At 38.6% G+C, this 13916-nt stretch overlaps 3 protein-coding genes across 3 annotated transcripts; 2 read left to right on the top strand and 1 right to left on the bottom strand.

The window, feature by feature from the left end:
• The first annotated feature begins 1848 nt into the window (after positions 1-1848).
• On the top strand, positions 1849-2472 carry LOC121381817. Its single transcript, XM_041511174.1, has one exon. The coding sequence runs from the start codon at positions 1849-1851 to the stop codon at positions 2470-2472; it is 624 nt and encodes a 207-aa protein (XP_041367108.1).
• Positions 2473-3525: 1053 nt separating this feature from the next.
• On the top strand, positions 3526-5051 carry LOC121381966 (cytochrome P450 2U1-like). Its single transcript, XM_041511403.1, has 2 exons — positions 3526-3963; positions 4854-5051. Exons 1-2 carry the CDS (start codon positions 3531-3533, stop codon positions 5039-5041), a joined length of 621 nt encoding a protein of 206 aa, XP_041367337.1. The 5' UTR covers positions 3526-3530; the 3' UTR covers positions 5042-5051.
• A 1078-nt stretch (positions 5052-6129) lies between these two features.
• On the bottom strand, positions 6130-7215 carry LOC121381816. The gene has a single exon (XM_041511173.1). It carries the CDS (start codon positions 7213-7215, stop codon positions 6130-6132), a length of 1086 nt encoding a protein of 361 aa, XP_041367107.1.
• Between the last annotated feature and the right edge of the window lie 6701 nt (positions 7216-13916).

Genomic DNA, 13916 nt, shown 5'->3' with positions numbered 1-13916 from the left:
ACTGGCTAGCTACGTGTAGAGTGTCACTTACAATGTGATGGTTACTGGCTACGTGTATGATTGTCACTGACAATGTGATGGTTACTGGTTATGTGTATGATTGTCACTTACAATGTGATAGTTACTGGTTATGTGTATGATTGTCACTTACAATACAATAGTTACGTGTATGATTGTCACTTACAATGTGATGGTTACTGGTAACGTGTATGATTGTCACTTACAATGTGATGGTTACTGGCTACGTGTATGATTGTCACTTACAATGTGATAGTTACTGGTTATGTGTATGATTGTCATTTACAATGTAATAGATATGTGCATGATTGTCACTTACAATGTGATGGTTACTGGCTACGTGTATGACTGTCACTTACAATGTGATGGTTACTGGTTATGTGTATGATTGTCACTTACAATGTAATAGTTACGTGTATGATTGTCACTTACAATGTGATAGTTACTGGCTACATGTATGATTGTCACTTACACTGTGATAGTTACTGGTTATGTGTATGATTGCCACTTACAGTGTGATAGTTACGTGTATGATTGTCACTTACAATGTGATGGTTACGTGTATGATTGTCACTTACAATGTGATGGTTACTGGCTACGTGTATGAGTGTCACTTACAATGTGATGGTTACTGGCTACGTGTATGATTGTCACTGACAATGTGATGGTTACTGGTTATGTGTATGATTGTCACTTACAATGTAATAGTTACGTGTATGATTGTCACTGACAATGTGATGGTTACTGGTTATGTGTATGATTGTCACTGACAATGTGATGGTTACTGGTTATGTGTATGATTGTCACTTACAATGTGATAGTTACTGGTTATGTGTATGATTGTCACTTACAATACAATAGTTACGTGTATGATTGTCACTTACAATGTGATGGTTACTGGCAACGTGTATGATTGTCTCTTACAATGTGATGGTTACTGGCTACGTGTATGATTGTCACTTACAATGTGATAGTTACTGGTTATGTGTATGATTGTCACTTACAATACAATAGTTACGTGTATGATTGTCACTTACAATGTGATGGTTACTGGCTACGTGTATGATTGTCACTTACAATGTGATAGTTACTGGTTATGTGTATGATTGTCATTTACAATGTAATAGATATGTGTATGATTGTCACTTACAATGTGATGGTTACTGGCTACGTGTATGATTGTCACTTACAATGTGATAGTTACTGGTTATGTGTATGATTGTCACTTACAATGTAATAGTTACGTGTATGATTGTCACTTACAATGTGATAGTTACTGGCTACGTGTATGATTGTCACTTACACTGTGATAGTTACTGGTTATGTGTATGATTGCCACTTACAATGTGATAGCTACTGGTTACATGTATGATTGTCACTTACAATGAAATAGTTAATGGTTACGTGTATGATTGTCACTTACAATGTAATAGTTACTGGTTATGTGTATGATTGTCACTTACAATGTGACAGTTACTGGTTACGTGTATTATTGTCACTTACAATGTGATGGATACGTGTATGATTGTCACTTACAATGTGATGGTTACATGTATGATTGTCACTTACAATGTGATGGTTACGTGTATGATTGTCACTTACAATGTGATGGTTACTGGTTACGTGTATGATTGTCACTTACAATGTAATGGTTACGTGTATGATTGTCACTTACAATGTGATGGTTACTGGTTACGTGTATGGTTGTCACTTATAAAGTAATGGTAGCGGAGTGAACACAAAATCCTTGAGTCTCTATTTTTAGACGTGACGGTCATGTTATAAAATGGTTTAGCTTTACACGGTTTTAGAACATGGAATACCAGCACGATGAAATCACCGTCTGTATCACGAGGTCACTGTCTGTATTACGATGTCACCGTCTGTATCACGATGTCACTGTATCACGATGTCACCGTCTGTATCATGATGTCACTGTCTGTATCTCGATGTCACTGCCTGTATCATGATGTCACTGTCTGTATCACGATGCCATCTGTATCACGATGTCACTGTCTGTATCACGATGCCATATGTATCACTATGTCACCGTATCACGATGTCACTGTCTGTATCACGATGTCACCGTCTGTATCACGATGTCACCTTCTGTATCATGATGTCACTGTCTGTATCAAGATGTCACCGTCTGTATCACGATGTCACTGTATGCATCATGATGTCACTGCCTGTATCACGATGTCACTGTCTGTATCACGATGTCACCGCCTGTATCACGATGTCACTGCCTGTATCTCAATGTCTCTGTCTGTATCTCGATGTCACCGTCTGTATTACGATGTCACCGTCTGTATCACGATGTCACCGTCTGTATCATGTCACTGCCTGTATCATGATGTCACTGCCTGTATTGTGATGTCACTGTCTGTATCACGATGTCACCGTCTGTATCACGATGTCACCGTCTGTATCATGTCACTGCCTGTATCATGAGGTCACTGCCTGTATCATGAGGTCACTGCCTGTATCGTGATGTCACTGCCTGTATCTCGATGTCAGTGTCTGTATCATGATGTCACTGCCTGTATCATGATGCCACTGCCTGTATCTGGATGGCACTGCCTGTATCATGATGTCACTGCCTGTATCACGATGTCACCGTCTGTATCACGATGTCACCGTCTGCATCATGGTGTCACTGCCTGCATCATGTTGTCACTGCCTGTATTATGCTGTCACTGTCTGTATCACGATGCCACTGTCTGTGTCACGATGTCACCGTCTGTATCACGATGTCACTGTATGTATCATGATGTCACTGTCTGTATCACGATGTCATCGTCTGTATCACGATGTCACAGTCTGTATCATGATGTCACTGCCTGTATCATGATGTCACTGCCTGTATCTCGATGTCACTGTCTGTATCACGATGCCACCGTCTGTATCATGTCAGTGCCTGTATCATGATGTCACTGTCTGTATCATGATGTCACTGCCTGTATCATGATGTCATTGCCTGTGTCATGATGTCACTGTCTGTATCATGATGTCATTGTCTGTATCTCGATGTCACTGTCTGTATCACGATGTCACTACCTGTATCATGATGTCACTGTCTGGGCTCTCCCTGTGTGTGTGTGTGTGTGTGTGTGTGTGTGTGTGTGTGTGTGTGTGTGTCTGTGTGCTCGAGACTGGTCTAAGAGCCACCTGTCTATATCGGTCACTAAAACCCTATCTAAAACCGTTCCTTTTACTTTATCTGACCTGTATAAATCAATCACGTGCTCATTGCGGCCAGTAGCCACTTTTAAGCAGGTAAAATTAATGGTTGAACCTGCTGTGGCACAGGTTACCTTGATTCAAGACAATGTTTGTGTTTGTTGGAAAGTTCTACTCACATTTAAACTTCTCAAAACAAAAGGTTAACAACAATATATTAAATATAAATATTAATATGTAACAGTAATTACTTTTACTTGTATACATGTAATAGTTTTGTATTATGCCTTGAATACATCCCTGTCTATCTAACTACTGCAGATGACGAAATGATCCAGTCGACGATGGACCTGATCAACGGGGGCCTCGTGACGTCACTGTCGGGTCTGGAGTTCATCTTCCTCTACCTGCTGCACAACCCAGACGTACAGCGCCGCGTGCAGGCAGAAATCGATGACGTCATTGGATCGGACCGCCAGCCGTCGTGGGACGACCGCTCAGCGCTACCGTACACGACCGCCACGATAGTGGAGAGTCTGCGACTGGGCTGTGTGTCGCCGAGCACACTGCCGCATGTAGCCACAGAGGACTCGACAATCGAGGACTACCACGTGCCTAAAGGCACGCACGTGCTGGCCAGCCTGTTTTGTCTTCACAGACAGCCCGACGTGTTCGAGGACCCCGAATCGTTCAGGCCAGAGCGACACGTCGACATTGACGGCTCCTTGAAGAACTTTGAAAACATGATGCCATTTGGTGTTGGTAAGTCTCCATAATATTATCACAAACGCACACTTTGGTATACAGTTCGATAAAAGTTGACACAAATTTCAAAGCTATAAACCTTGTAATTTCCGACGTACGTAACATTTTGTTTGTTTTTTTCGCATCAAAAGCATTTTCAGCTGCTACAAAAAACCAAACTGGACAACCAGAAACATTGGTTATCAACTAGCATCTGTGTCTGTAATAATACCGTTATCTAATTTTGAAAATAGAACAAAGTTAAAACTAGAATGTATTAATTATATATGCGTCTTATTGCTCAATAAGTACAGGTGTATAAGTAAAATATTAGTATTTCAATTCAGTAGTCTATTATTCTATTGATGTAGACGAGTTGATGTTTGGTGAAAAGAAAAACAAATGCAACATGTCAATATTACTTTTAATTATTACACCAAAAGTATCATACAAACGCCTTACAGATATTTAGTGCTAGGTTGTTGAGTAATGGGCTTCATCTTTTAGTCTTGAAATAAAAAAGAATATTACATGTGTCCGTTATATACAATATATTTCACAATGAGCTGGGAGGTTTTTTTTTACGTATCTAACGAACGAAACACTTTGAAAAAAAGCCACATGAAATAACAAAGGTCTTTTTCCACTAAAACGTATTTATGGCTTTCGTAAACTGAATTTATTCATCGTAGGCAGAAATCAGTTTCGATAGTGTTCATTTCACTGAACGGCTTTAATATCTGAATCAACACCAAGGAGTAGCTAATCAGACGTGTTTAAGTCGATCGCAGAGTGAAAGTCCATAGTGTTTTCTCCAGTAACGAGTGAGTTAGAAACGGCAATACTACTACGCCGTGATTCACCAGCTGATATTCCGCGGTGTGCACAGATTGCTTCGCTTGTTTCAGCTCCTCGCTTCTGTCTGGGTGATGACTGGTTCCACGTGTTCGCTTTCCTCATCGTCACGTCCGTCCTACAGCGCTACAGCCTCGGGCTTCCCGCGGGGAAAGAGTTGCCTCCCTTTACCACGAGAATGCGCGTCGTCAGAAGACTGGTCCCGTTTACAGTTGTGTTGACGTCACGGTCAGCCACGTGATACGTCTCACCGGTGATGATCAACCACGTGGGATGGCCCTTCTCTCAGCTGTTAAAATGGTCAAAACGAATATCAGGCGTCGATCCAGGCGGGAGCCCATAGGGCCCGGACCACCCCACCCCCTATTTTTGGTCAAACAATATAATATTATGTTAAATACACAAACATGCAAACTAATCCCGTCCACCTGTCAAGGACCTTTAAATTCTATTTTTAAAAACAACGGGTCTGGGGCCCCCTCTATTAAACCATCCTGGATCCGCGCCTGAATGTGATGAATGTCTTGATTACTACAAGACCCGCACTCGGTGAAGGATTCGGGAAAGTTTGAGAGAAGTATCTTTGGACGATGTGTGTCTTTAACTTTAAACATTCACTGTACATGTATTATACACATGTATATGGTTATTTACAAAGCTGTAGGGTAGAGTTGGGTATAAGGCCCCCCTTAAGGAAAATATTATATATTTCATACCACATTTAGCAACTTTTCCCCGTTTTGAGCAATAAATGTAATGTATGCACAGAGGAATCGAATTTGTATATTTGTGATATTAAAACAATACAATAAAACACTCATATTTATTAAAGAATAATATCTTGTAATGGGGCCTTTTACCCCAGGCCTGGGACAAAAGGCCTACCATGGGGCCTTTTACCCCATGCACAATTTTAATGAGTGAACCATCAACTACTCTGTCATAAATCAAAACAAGTTATTGCAAACTACTTTTCACATGAAAACTTAATTATTCAGTTATAGATGTAGCAACAGATACAAAACAACACTTCAAATAACGATGAACCAGTAAAGTTAAACACGTCCAGGTAAGGTCATAATCTTCTTAGTTACTCGTCTTCATCGTCATCAGAGTCACAGTTTTGACAAATGTAATTGCGTTCTCCTGTTGTACATGCTTAGTGGGCCCAATGTTGACAAGTTAGACACTGGATCCACTTCTTTCTGGGTTTGCTATTACTAAAAGGTTCACCACATGCCAAACATGGCCACTCTTCCTCATCAGAGCTTTGGTCTTCAGTAGAAAATTTGATCTATTTACTCTTGCTTTTATTCTTTCCCTTGCCTTTCATTTTCCGCCTTTTCGTTTTCTAGTACGTTTTACTGCCTTGACGGGCTGGCATAACTCAGCCAGGACTGAGGAGACAGTTGGGATGGCAGATGAGGATACAGCTGCAGTTTCAATAGATGTTGATGCTTGCGTGTCTCGCTGCGGATTTGAATTTGTTCCTTTTTCTTGTTGTGGCTGTGGTTCTGGCTCATCAGTTAATTGTGCAGCTATGAAATCTTCATCCATAAAGATGCCGTCGTTAAAAGGCCAAAGTCCACATGCCTTGACACCACTGACTGATTTCTCTACTGTAGCAGTTTTGTTGTAAGCAAGAGCAAATAGTTCGGCTACTTCATAACAGGTGATCCTTTTTCCTTGGTTTGCAACCGTCCAGATGTCTGCTGCAGCGTTGTACGCATTTTTTAATGCTTTAAAAAAGGTTTTGTCCAATGGCTGCATCTTATGTGTACAATGTGGGGGTAGAGTTATCAATTCTATGCCATTTGAACGACCGTACTCAACAGCTGCCAGGGTTTTGTGACTATGGTGACCATCTAAGATGATCACATGCTTCTCTTCTTTCTTTGGTTTTGCAACAGAAGTAAAGTGTTTTAAGCATTTTAGAAAACGTTCATCATCAGTCCAGCCATTGTCAGTGCAGTGACCAGTAGATCCAGTAGGTGCACTATTCATCAGGGCATCCACCATTCGCTTTCTCGGAAAAATGAACATCGGCGGAATGTAATTACCTGCAGCATTTGATGCGCAGATAACTGTTACGTTTTTTCCCCTCTCACCACTTGTCATTTTACCAACCTCACGGGCACCCTTGGTAGCGATTATCTTGACAGGCTTTTGAACATTAGATATGCCAGTCTCATCCATGTTCCACACCCTTAGAGGACTGTATGAGTGTTTGGTCAAAACGTCCTTGTAGACTGTAAAAAATCGTGAAACCTGAGGCTTATTAAAGCCAACTGCTCTAGCAATGTTCATTGCTTCTGGTTTGCGAATTGACAGTTCCGAGTGCAGAGATAAAAACCCTCTTAGCCAATCAGGGCCAGCTATTTTATTGTTGCTATTGAAACGATGATCAATTCCCATATTCGTAGCAGAATCAAATACTAGACGGCGGACATCCTTAGTTGTAAGGCCAAATAAAGCCTTTTCCATTTTTTGAATGTAATCAACAAGTTTATCTTCATGCTCCTTGGTAATGTCTGGCCGAAAGCGACCCAAACATATGGATCCTGGTTTTGACACTTTTCTATCTCAGTGCCTTCGTAGGGTTTTTGGTGATATTCCATATCTCCTTGCAGTTGGCTTCAACGGTGAACCTCCAGCTACTTCGGCAAGTGCTCTGTGCAAGTCGTCTTCCATATAAGAGGCTCTATCTGTCTTTCTTTTGTATATTCGTGGCATCTTTGTAACCTGCAAAATTAGGTAATAATTATATGGGTGCATTAATTTGCTTAACTATTTTCTGAGATGGGAAGATGGGTATTGGGGCTGCAGGTCTGAGGCCTAAAATGTGTTTCTTTGAAAACAAAAATGTAAAACTAAAATACTTTTTGTTCTGCATATCAGACGTGTCTGGTACTCCCATTACTTCTCTTCTATTTTAATGTTAACCGACATTCTCATTGAATTTTAAAATATATATGCAGAACAAAATATTAGGTAAGTCCACACATAAAAATATCTAGACCTATTTTTTCTAATGTTTTTCTATTGTGCATAAACAAAAGATAAATAATAAAACAATATCCATACAATATCTTGGGTTAAAAGGCCCCCCCTGGGGCGTTTTACCCCAGGATGGTGGGGGCCTCTTAAACTGAGAGGAAGCCATTTTGAATTCATTTCGTAAACATGACTCATTCCAGCACGAATGAGTAAAACACTTCTAAATATATAGCCAATAGATCCCTTCATAACTTCGCAATACTTTATCAATATATGGCCATTCTTTAACCAAAAACATGAATACTAATAATCGTAAAATATTATAAGAATTTGTCAAAAATACGAAATTTCATAAAATACTTACATGTGTTAGAGGTAAAGCTTCGGGGTATAGGAGGAATATACCTATGACGTCAGTCGAATCTTATGACATAGCTTCTGGTTTCAGTCCATATGCACACTTTGCGACAAAGCCAGTGGGCCTTTTACCCCAAGGGGGCTTTTTACCCAACTGTACCCTACATTACGTTCTTTGAAGGCTACACAAAATGGACACTATAACACATTTTGATCGATATGTGTCAATTTCATTTACCCTTAAACAAACTTTTAATTTAAAACTGCAAGTTAACTGATTATTTTGAATTGCAGCATAAATGATTAATTATGACCAGCATATTTAGTGGATATAAATTCAATATAAGTACATTAGAAATGTACACAATCTTGCAACCACTTAAAGGTGCTATATCAGAAGTTATATGTGAGCATCTGTTTGTGATAACTCCGCAAGGCTCAATGGGTAGGTGTAAACAAAGGCCATGGTTTGTGCTATCCTGCCTGTGGGAAGCGTAAATACAATATCCCTTGCTGCCTATCGTAAAAGAGTAGCCTATGTGGCCACAGCAAGTTTCCTCTAAAAAACAGTGTGTCAGAATGACCATTGTTTGACGTCCAAAAGCCGGTGATAAGATAAAATTTCAATGTGCTCTAGTGGCGTTGTTAAATAAAACAAACTTTATTGTTTGTGATAAAGATTTTCCAATAAAAATGTATTTTCTACCAGTAGATAAAATATTTCCTATAATCATTTATGGGCATATAGTTAAAGGTGTAGTCTTTAAATGTTAAAGCAAAATTTAATAAAAACATGATTTGCAATACCTATCATTATGCAACTTTGAGATAGCACCTTTAATACCAGTATAATAGATCACACACTCAGAATGGTTATTGATAGTTTTTCTCAAAAGTTAATTATGTATGTCAACACATATTTTGATAGAGGGATAGGGGTAAACCGTCATCAGAAACGGTCCCTCGCATATTGTAACAACAATGAAATTGACACGTTGACCAAAATGTTTATAGTATGTTCCAATAAAGTGCACAAATCACCTGTTAACTGACATCTTTCTTTTAATTTCAAGAGTAAACACCTTGTACATCACTGAGAGCCAAAACAAGTGAATGCTAAATTAGGTAGACTATCATTAAATAGGTATTTACAAAGTATTTACTTGTCAGTTTAATATGTAAGAAATAATCGACGAAAATAATTTTTATTCTATTTCCGATAGTACTTTTTTTTGGATCATTATCACACATGCATTGTATTATTAGACGTTTAGTGTGACAGTTTGTTAATAACGGATATGACACATATGTATATCTAAACGTTTAGTGTGTCAGTTTGTTAAATACGACTATGACACATATTGTATATCTAAACGTTTAGTGTGACAGTTTTGTTAATAACGGCTATGACACATATGTATATCTAAACGTTTAGTGTGTCAGTTTGTTAAATACGCCTATGACACATATTGTATATCTAAACGTTTAGTGTGATAGTTTGTTAATAACGTTTGTGACACATACATGGTATATCTAAACTTTTAGTGTTACAGTTCGTTAATAACATTTGTGACACATACATGGTATATCTAAACTTTTAGTGTTACAGTTTGTTAATAACGGTTATGACATAGTTTGATTATCTAAACTGTCTATTTTTCTTGTAAATCATAGTTTGTATATGACTGGTATATCAAAGGCTGTGGTATGTGCTGTCCTGTCTGTGGGATGGTGCATATTAAAGATGTCTTGCTACTAATGGAAACATGTAGCGGGGTTCCTTTCTAAGAATCTATGTAAAAATGACCAAATGTTTGACATCCAATAGCCGATGATGAATAAATCAGTGTGCTCTAGTGGTGTCGTTAAACAAAACAAACTTTATTTCATTTCAACTTATTTTCGTGCTTATATCCAATTAAGGTTCAAGTACGCTGTCCTTGGCACACACTTCAGTTATCTGGGTTGTCTGCCCAGGACAGTGGGTTAGTTAGGACCCCTGTTGTTAGAATTTGTTTTCAATTATTATATTCGATCTGCAAAAGGTATACTACATTTTTGTGCCTCTATTGTAGTGAATAGTATTCATAATCCATTCATAACAGTTTTGAGTATGTAAATTTTGTTAATTTAGAATCAATTCATTAAAAAAATTATATTTTACAAACTATGCGCAGGTATGGACGTAATGCCTATCAGTATTGACATCAAGTGTTAGCGATGTGTGTTGATAAAACGCGGACCGAACCAGAACGCTTGACAAATTGAATTTTTCCTTTAAAAAAATTGAATAAATTAAGTGTTCGGCAACTGTGCATAATTAAGAAACATATATTTTTTCATGTAGTTGTCTTAAAAAATGGAAAATAATGAACTGCACATGCGCATTACGATACTTTTTGCAAACGCATGCGCCTGGACGCAGTTAAAAACGTCGCACTTTTTCCTGTTTACTGTAGGGTGTTTCACTTTTGTTTACTAGAATGGATTTGTTTTACATCCAAATTGTTGATTTTTTACGTTAAATGATTAAAATCTATTTTGTTTCACGTATCGTAGCTGAAAAATGTAGAATAATATTTCTGTAAATATCGTATTCGTGTTTTTGTTGTTAGGTGAACGCAGTTTGGGACATCGATGGTATAACGTGTGGGTGTGTAGTATTAACATATATATATATATGTATATAGTGATGACGGCTCTATACAGGACGTTCCTACACAGGGCGGTCTAGTATTTTATATATTTAGATATGGTGAAAAAGATATTAACAGTAAAGATAATAAATATATATTTTGTATAATACTCAATGCGTTCGTGTTGACACTGTATAAAAACGTGTGCATGGGTACACTTTGCCGCATAAAAACTCAACTTTGCCACCCCAATTATTTTTTTATGTCCTTTTCCCAGTTAGATAGACATTAAGAAAAATGCAACAAAACACATTCTGATATTTAAAATATTACTTTACTGTTAAAACAAACTGATACGTAATTTCAAGTCACTCGATCAGTTGGTCACTTATAACCTGAAGCCAGTCAGAGACAAACCAGGTTTTTGGGACCCTGTCAATCGTCGCGCCATCTGGAATAGAGTTATCTCCACCTGTTTCAGCTAAGACGCTCATTGTTGTGTGTGTGTGTGAGAGAGAGAGAGAGAGAGAGAGAGAGAGAGAGAGAGAGAGAGAGAGAGAGAGAGAGAGAGAGAGAGAGAGAGAGAGAGAGAGAGAGAGTGTAGTGACGTTACACTTACCCATTGAGTCGTTAAAACTCGCTCTGGGTGGGAGCTGGTACCGGACTGAGAACCCAGTACCTACCAGCCTTAATTCTGATGACTTAACCACCACGCCACCGAGTCCGGTAAATCAAACTTTAACGTTACAGGAGATTCTCTATGATACGTAACTCATCCAGGTACCTTTACTAGAACAGCTTTGAGTTACCTCCCATACATGTTCCTAAAAGCTGTTCTCTTTTTCTTTTTTCTTCAAGGTGGCATACAAGTTTGTTTTGGGAGGAGTTTTTTTTTATCTTAATTAAATGGTTATTTTATTTTAATTTATTGTAGTTGTTTGTTTGTTTTTTGTTTCTTCGTTTGTTTGGTTGTTGTTGTTGTTGTTGTTGTTTTTTTTTTTTTTTTTTTTTTGGGGGGGTTTGGTTGTTGTTGGGGGGTTTTCGGGGGGGGGGGTAGGGTTTTTTTTTTGTTAGTGGGTTTTTTTTTTTTTTTGTTTTTTTTGGGTGGGTTTTTTTTTTTTTTCGGCGGGGGGGTGTTACTGAACACTGATTAAAACCACAGTGTGGGGCTAGATCTATGTATGAAAACGCATAAATATAGCTGTAAAGCAATGTTGCATATCTGTATACATGTGTTGTATAGTGAATAAAAAGGTAAAGTTTGTTTTATTTAACGACGCCACTAGAGCACATTGATTTTTTTATCTTATCATCGGCTATTGGACGTCAAACATATGGTCATTCTGACACTGTTTAGAGGAAACCCGCTGTCGCCACACAGGCTACTCTTTTACGACAGGCAGCAAGGGATCTTTTATTTGCGCTTCCCACAGGCAGGATAGCACAAACCATGGCCTTTGTTGAGCCAGTTATGGATCATTGGTCAGTGCAAGTGGTTTACACCTACCCAGTGAGCCTTGCGGAGCACTCACTCAGGGTTTGGAGTCGGTATCTGGATTAAAAATCCCATGCCTCGACTGGGATCCGAACCCAGTACCTACCAGCCTGTAGACCGATGACCTAACCACGACGCCACCGAGGCCGGTCTGTATGGTGAATAGTGCACGAGTGGCCATTAGATATCACTTTTATTTAAACAAATTGCTTGGAAATGAAAAAAGCCAATTGGATATAATTTTAAATGAGTTGTAAAAGAAATTGTATCTAACGGATTCGAGCGTAGAAGACAGTATGAAAGAGAAATAAAACTGTGTATCCCAATACAAACTTAGTTCCACGACTGGTATATTAAAAGTCATGGCGTATGTCGGCCCTGTATTTCCCAATAAAAACTTACCACCACGACTGGTGTATTAAAAGTCCTGGTGTATGTCGGCCCTGTATTTCCCAATACAAACTTAGCTCCACGACTGGTATATTAAAAGTCCTGGTGTATGTCGTGTCGGCCCTGTATTTCCCAATACAAACTTAGTTCCACGACTGGTATATTAAAAGTCCTGGTGTATGTCGGCCCTGTATTTCCCAATACAAACTTAGTTCCACGACTGGTATATTAAAAGTCCTGGTGTATGTCGGCCCTGTATTTCCTAATACAAACTTAGTTCCACGACTGTTATATTAAAAGTCCTGGTGTATGTCGGCTCTGTATTTCCTAATACAAACTTAGTTCCACGACTGGTATATTAAACGTCATGGTGTATGTCGGCCCTGTATTTCCCAATACAAACTTAGTTCCACGACTGGTATATTAAACGTCATGGTGTATGTCGGCCCTGTATTTCCCAATACAAACTTAGTTCCACGACTGGTATATTAAAAGTCCTGGTGTATGTCGGCCCTGTATTTCCCAATACAAACTTAGTTCCACGACTGGTATATTAAAAGTCCTGGTGTATGTCGGCCCTGTATTTCCCAATACAAACTTACTTCCACGACTGGTATATTAAACGTCATGGTGTATGTCGGCCCTGTATTTCCCAATAAAAACTTAGTTCCACGACTGGTATATTAAAAGTCCTGGTGTATGTCGGCCCTGTATTTTCCAATAAAAACTTAGTAACTTTAATCCTTTTACATTCCATCGTGTGCAGTATTGTGGACAGAAATGTGCTCTTTTCCACTCTTTATAATGATAGTGCTAAAAGCTTTGCGGGATCCGTATGATACTGCGATACTATCCAGGCAGAAAGCTTGTTTCGGAAATGATACTAGGTTTATTTCGGAAATGATACTAGGCTTGCGAGTAAATGATACTAGGCTTGTCACTAAATGATACTGGGAAATGATATTTCGGAAATGATACTAGGCTTGTGAGTAAATGATACTAGGCTTGTCACTAAATGATACTAGGTTTGTTTCGGAAATGATACTAGGCTTGTGAGTAAATGATACTAGGTTTGTTTCGGAAATGATACTAGGTTTGTTTCGGAAATAATACTAGGTTTGTTTCGGAAATGATACTAGGTTTGTGAGTAAATGATACTAGGTTTGCTTCGGAAATGATACTAGGTTTGTGAGTAAAATGATACTAGGTTTGTTTCGAAAATGATACTAGGTTTGTTTCGG

Source organism: Gigantopelta aegis, chromosome 9 (genome assembly GCF_016097555.1).
Source record: "Gigantopelta aegis isolate Gae_Host chromosome 9, Gae_host_genome, whole genome shotgun sequence".
Lineage (NCBI taxonomy): Eukaryota > Metazoa > Mollusca > Gastropoda > Neomphalida > Peltospiridae > Gigantopelta > Gigantopelta aegis.
The sequence above is the reverse complement of the archived record's forward strand: the minus strand, read 5'-3'. Positions and strand labels throughout refer to the sequence as shown.

Bases quoted from the DNA above. Each gene is read 5' to 3' on its own strand.
- LOC121381817 (XM_041511174.1), top strand. From the start codon at position 1,849: ATGAAATCACCGTCTGTATCACGAGGTCACTGTCTGTATTACGATGTC.
- LOC121381966 (XM_041511403.1), top strand. From the start codon at position 3,531: ATGATCCAGTCGACGATGGACCTGATCAACGGGGGCCTCGTGACGTCA. The intron at 3,964-4,853 runs GTAAGTCTCCAT...CGCTTGTTTCAG, and splicing joins CATGATGCCATTTGGTGTTG to CTCCTCGCTTCTGTCTGGGT.
- LOC121381816 (XM_041511173.1), bottom strand. From the start codon at position 7,215: ATGGGAATTGATCATCGTTTCAATAGCAACAATAAAATAGCTGGCCCT.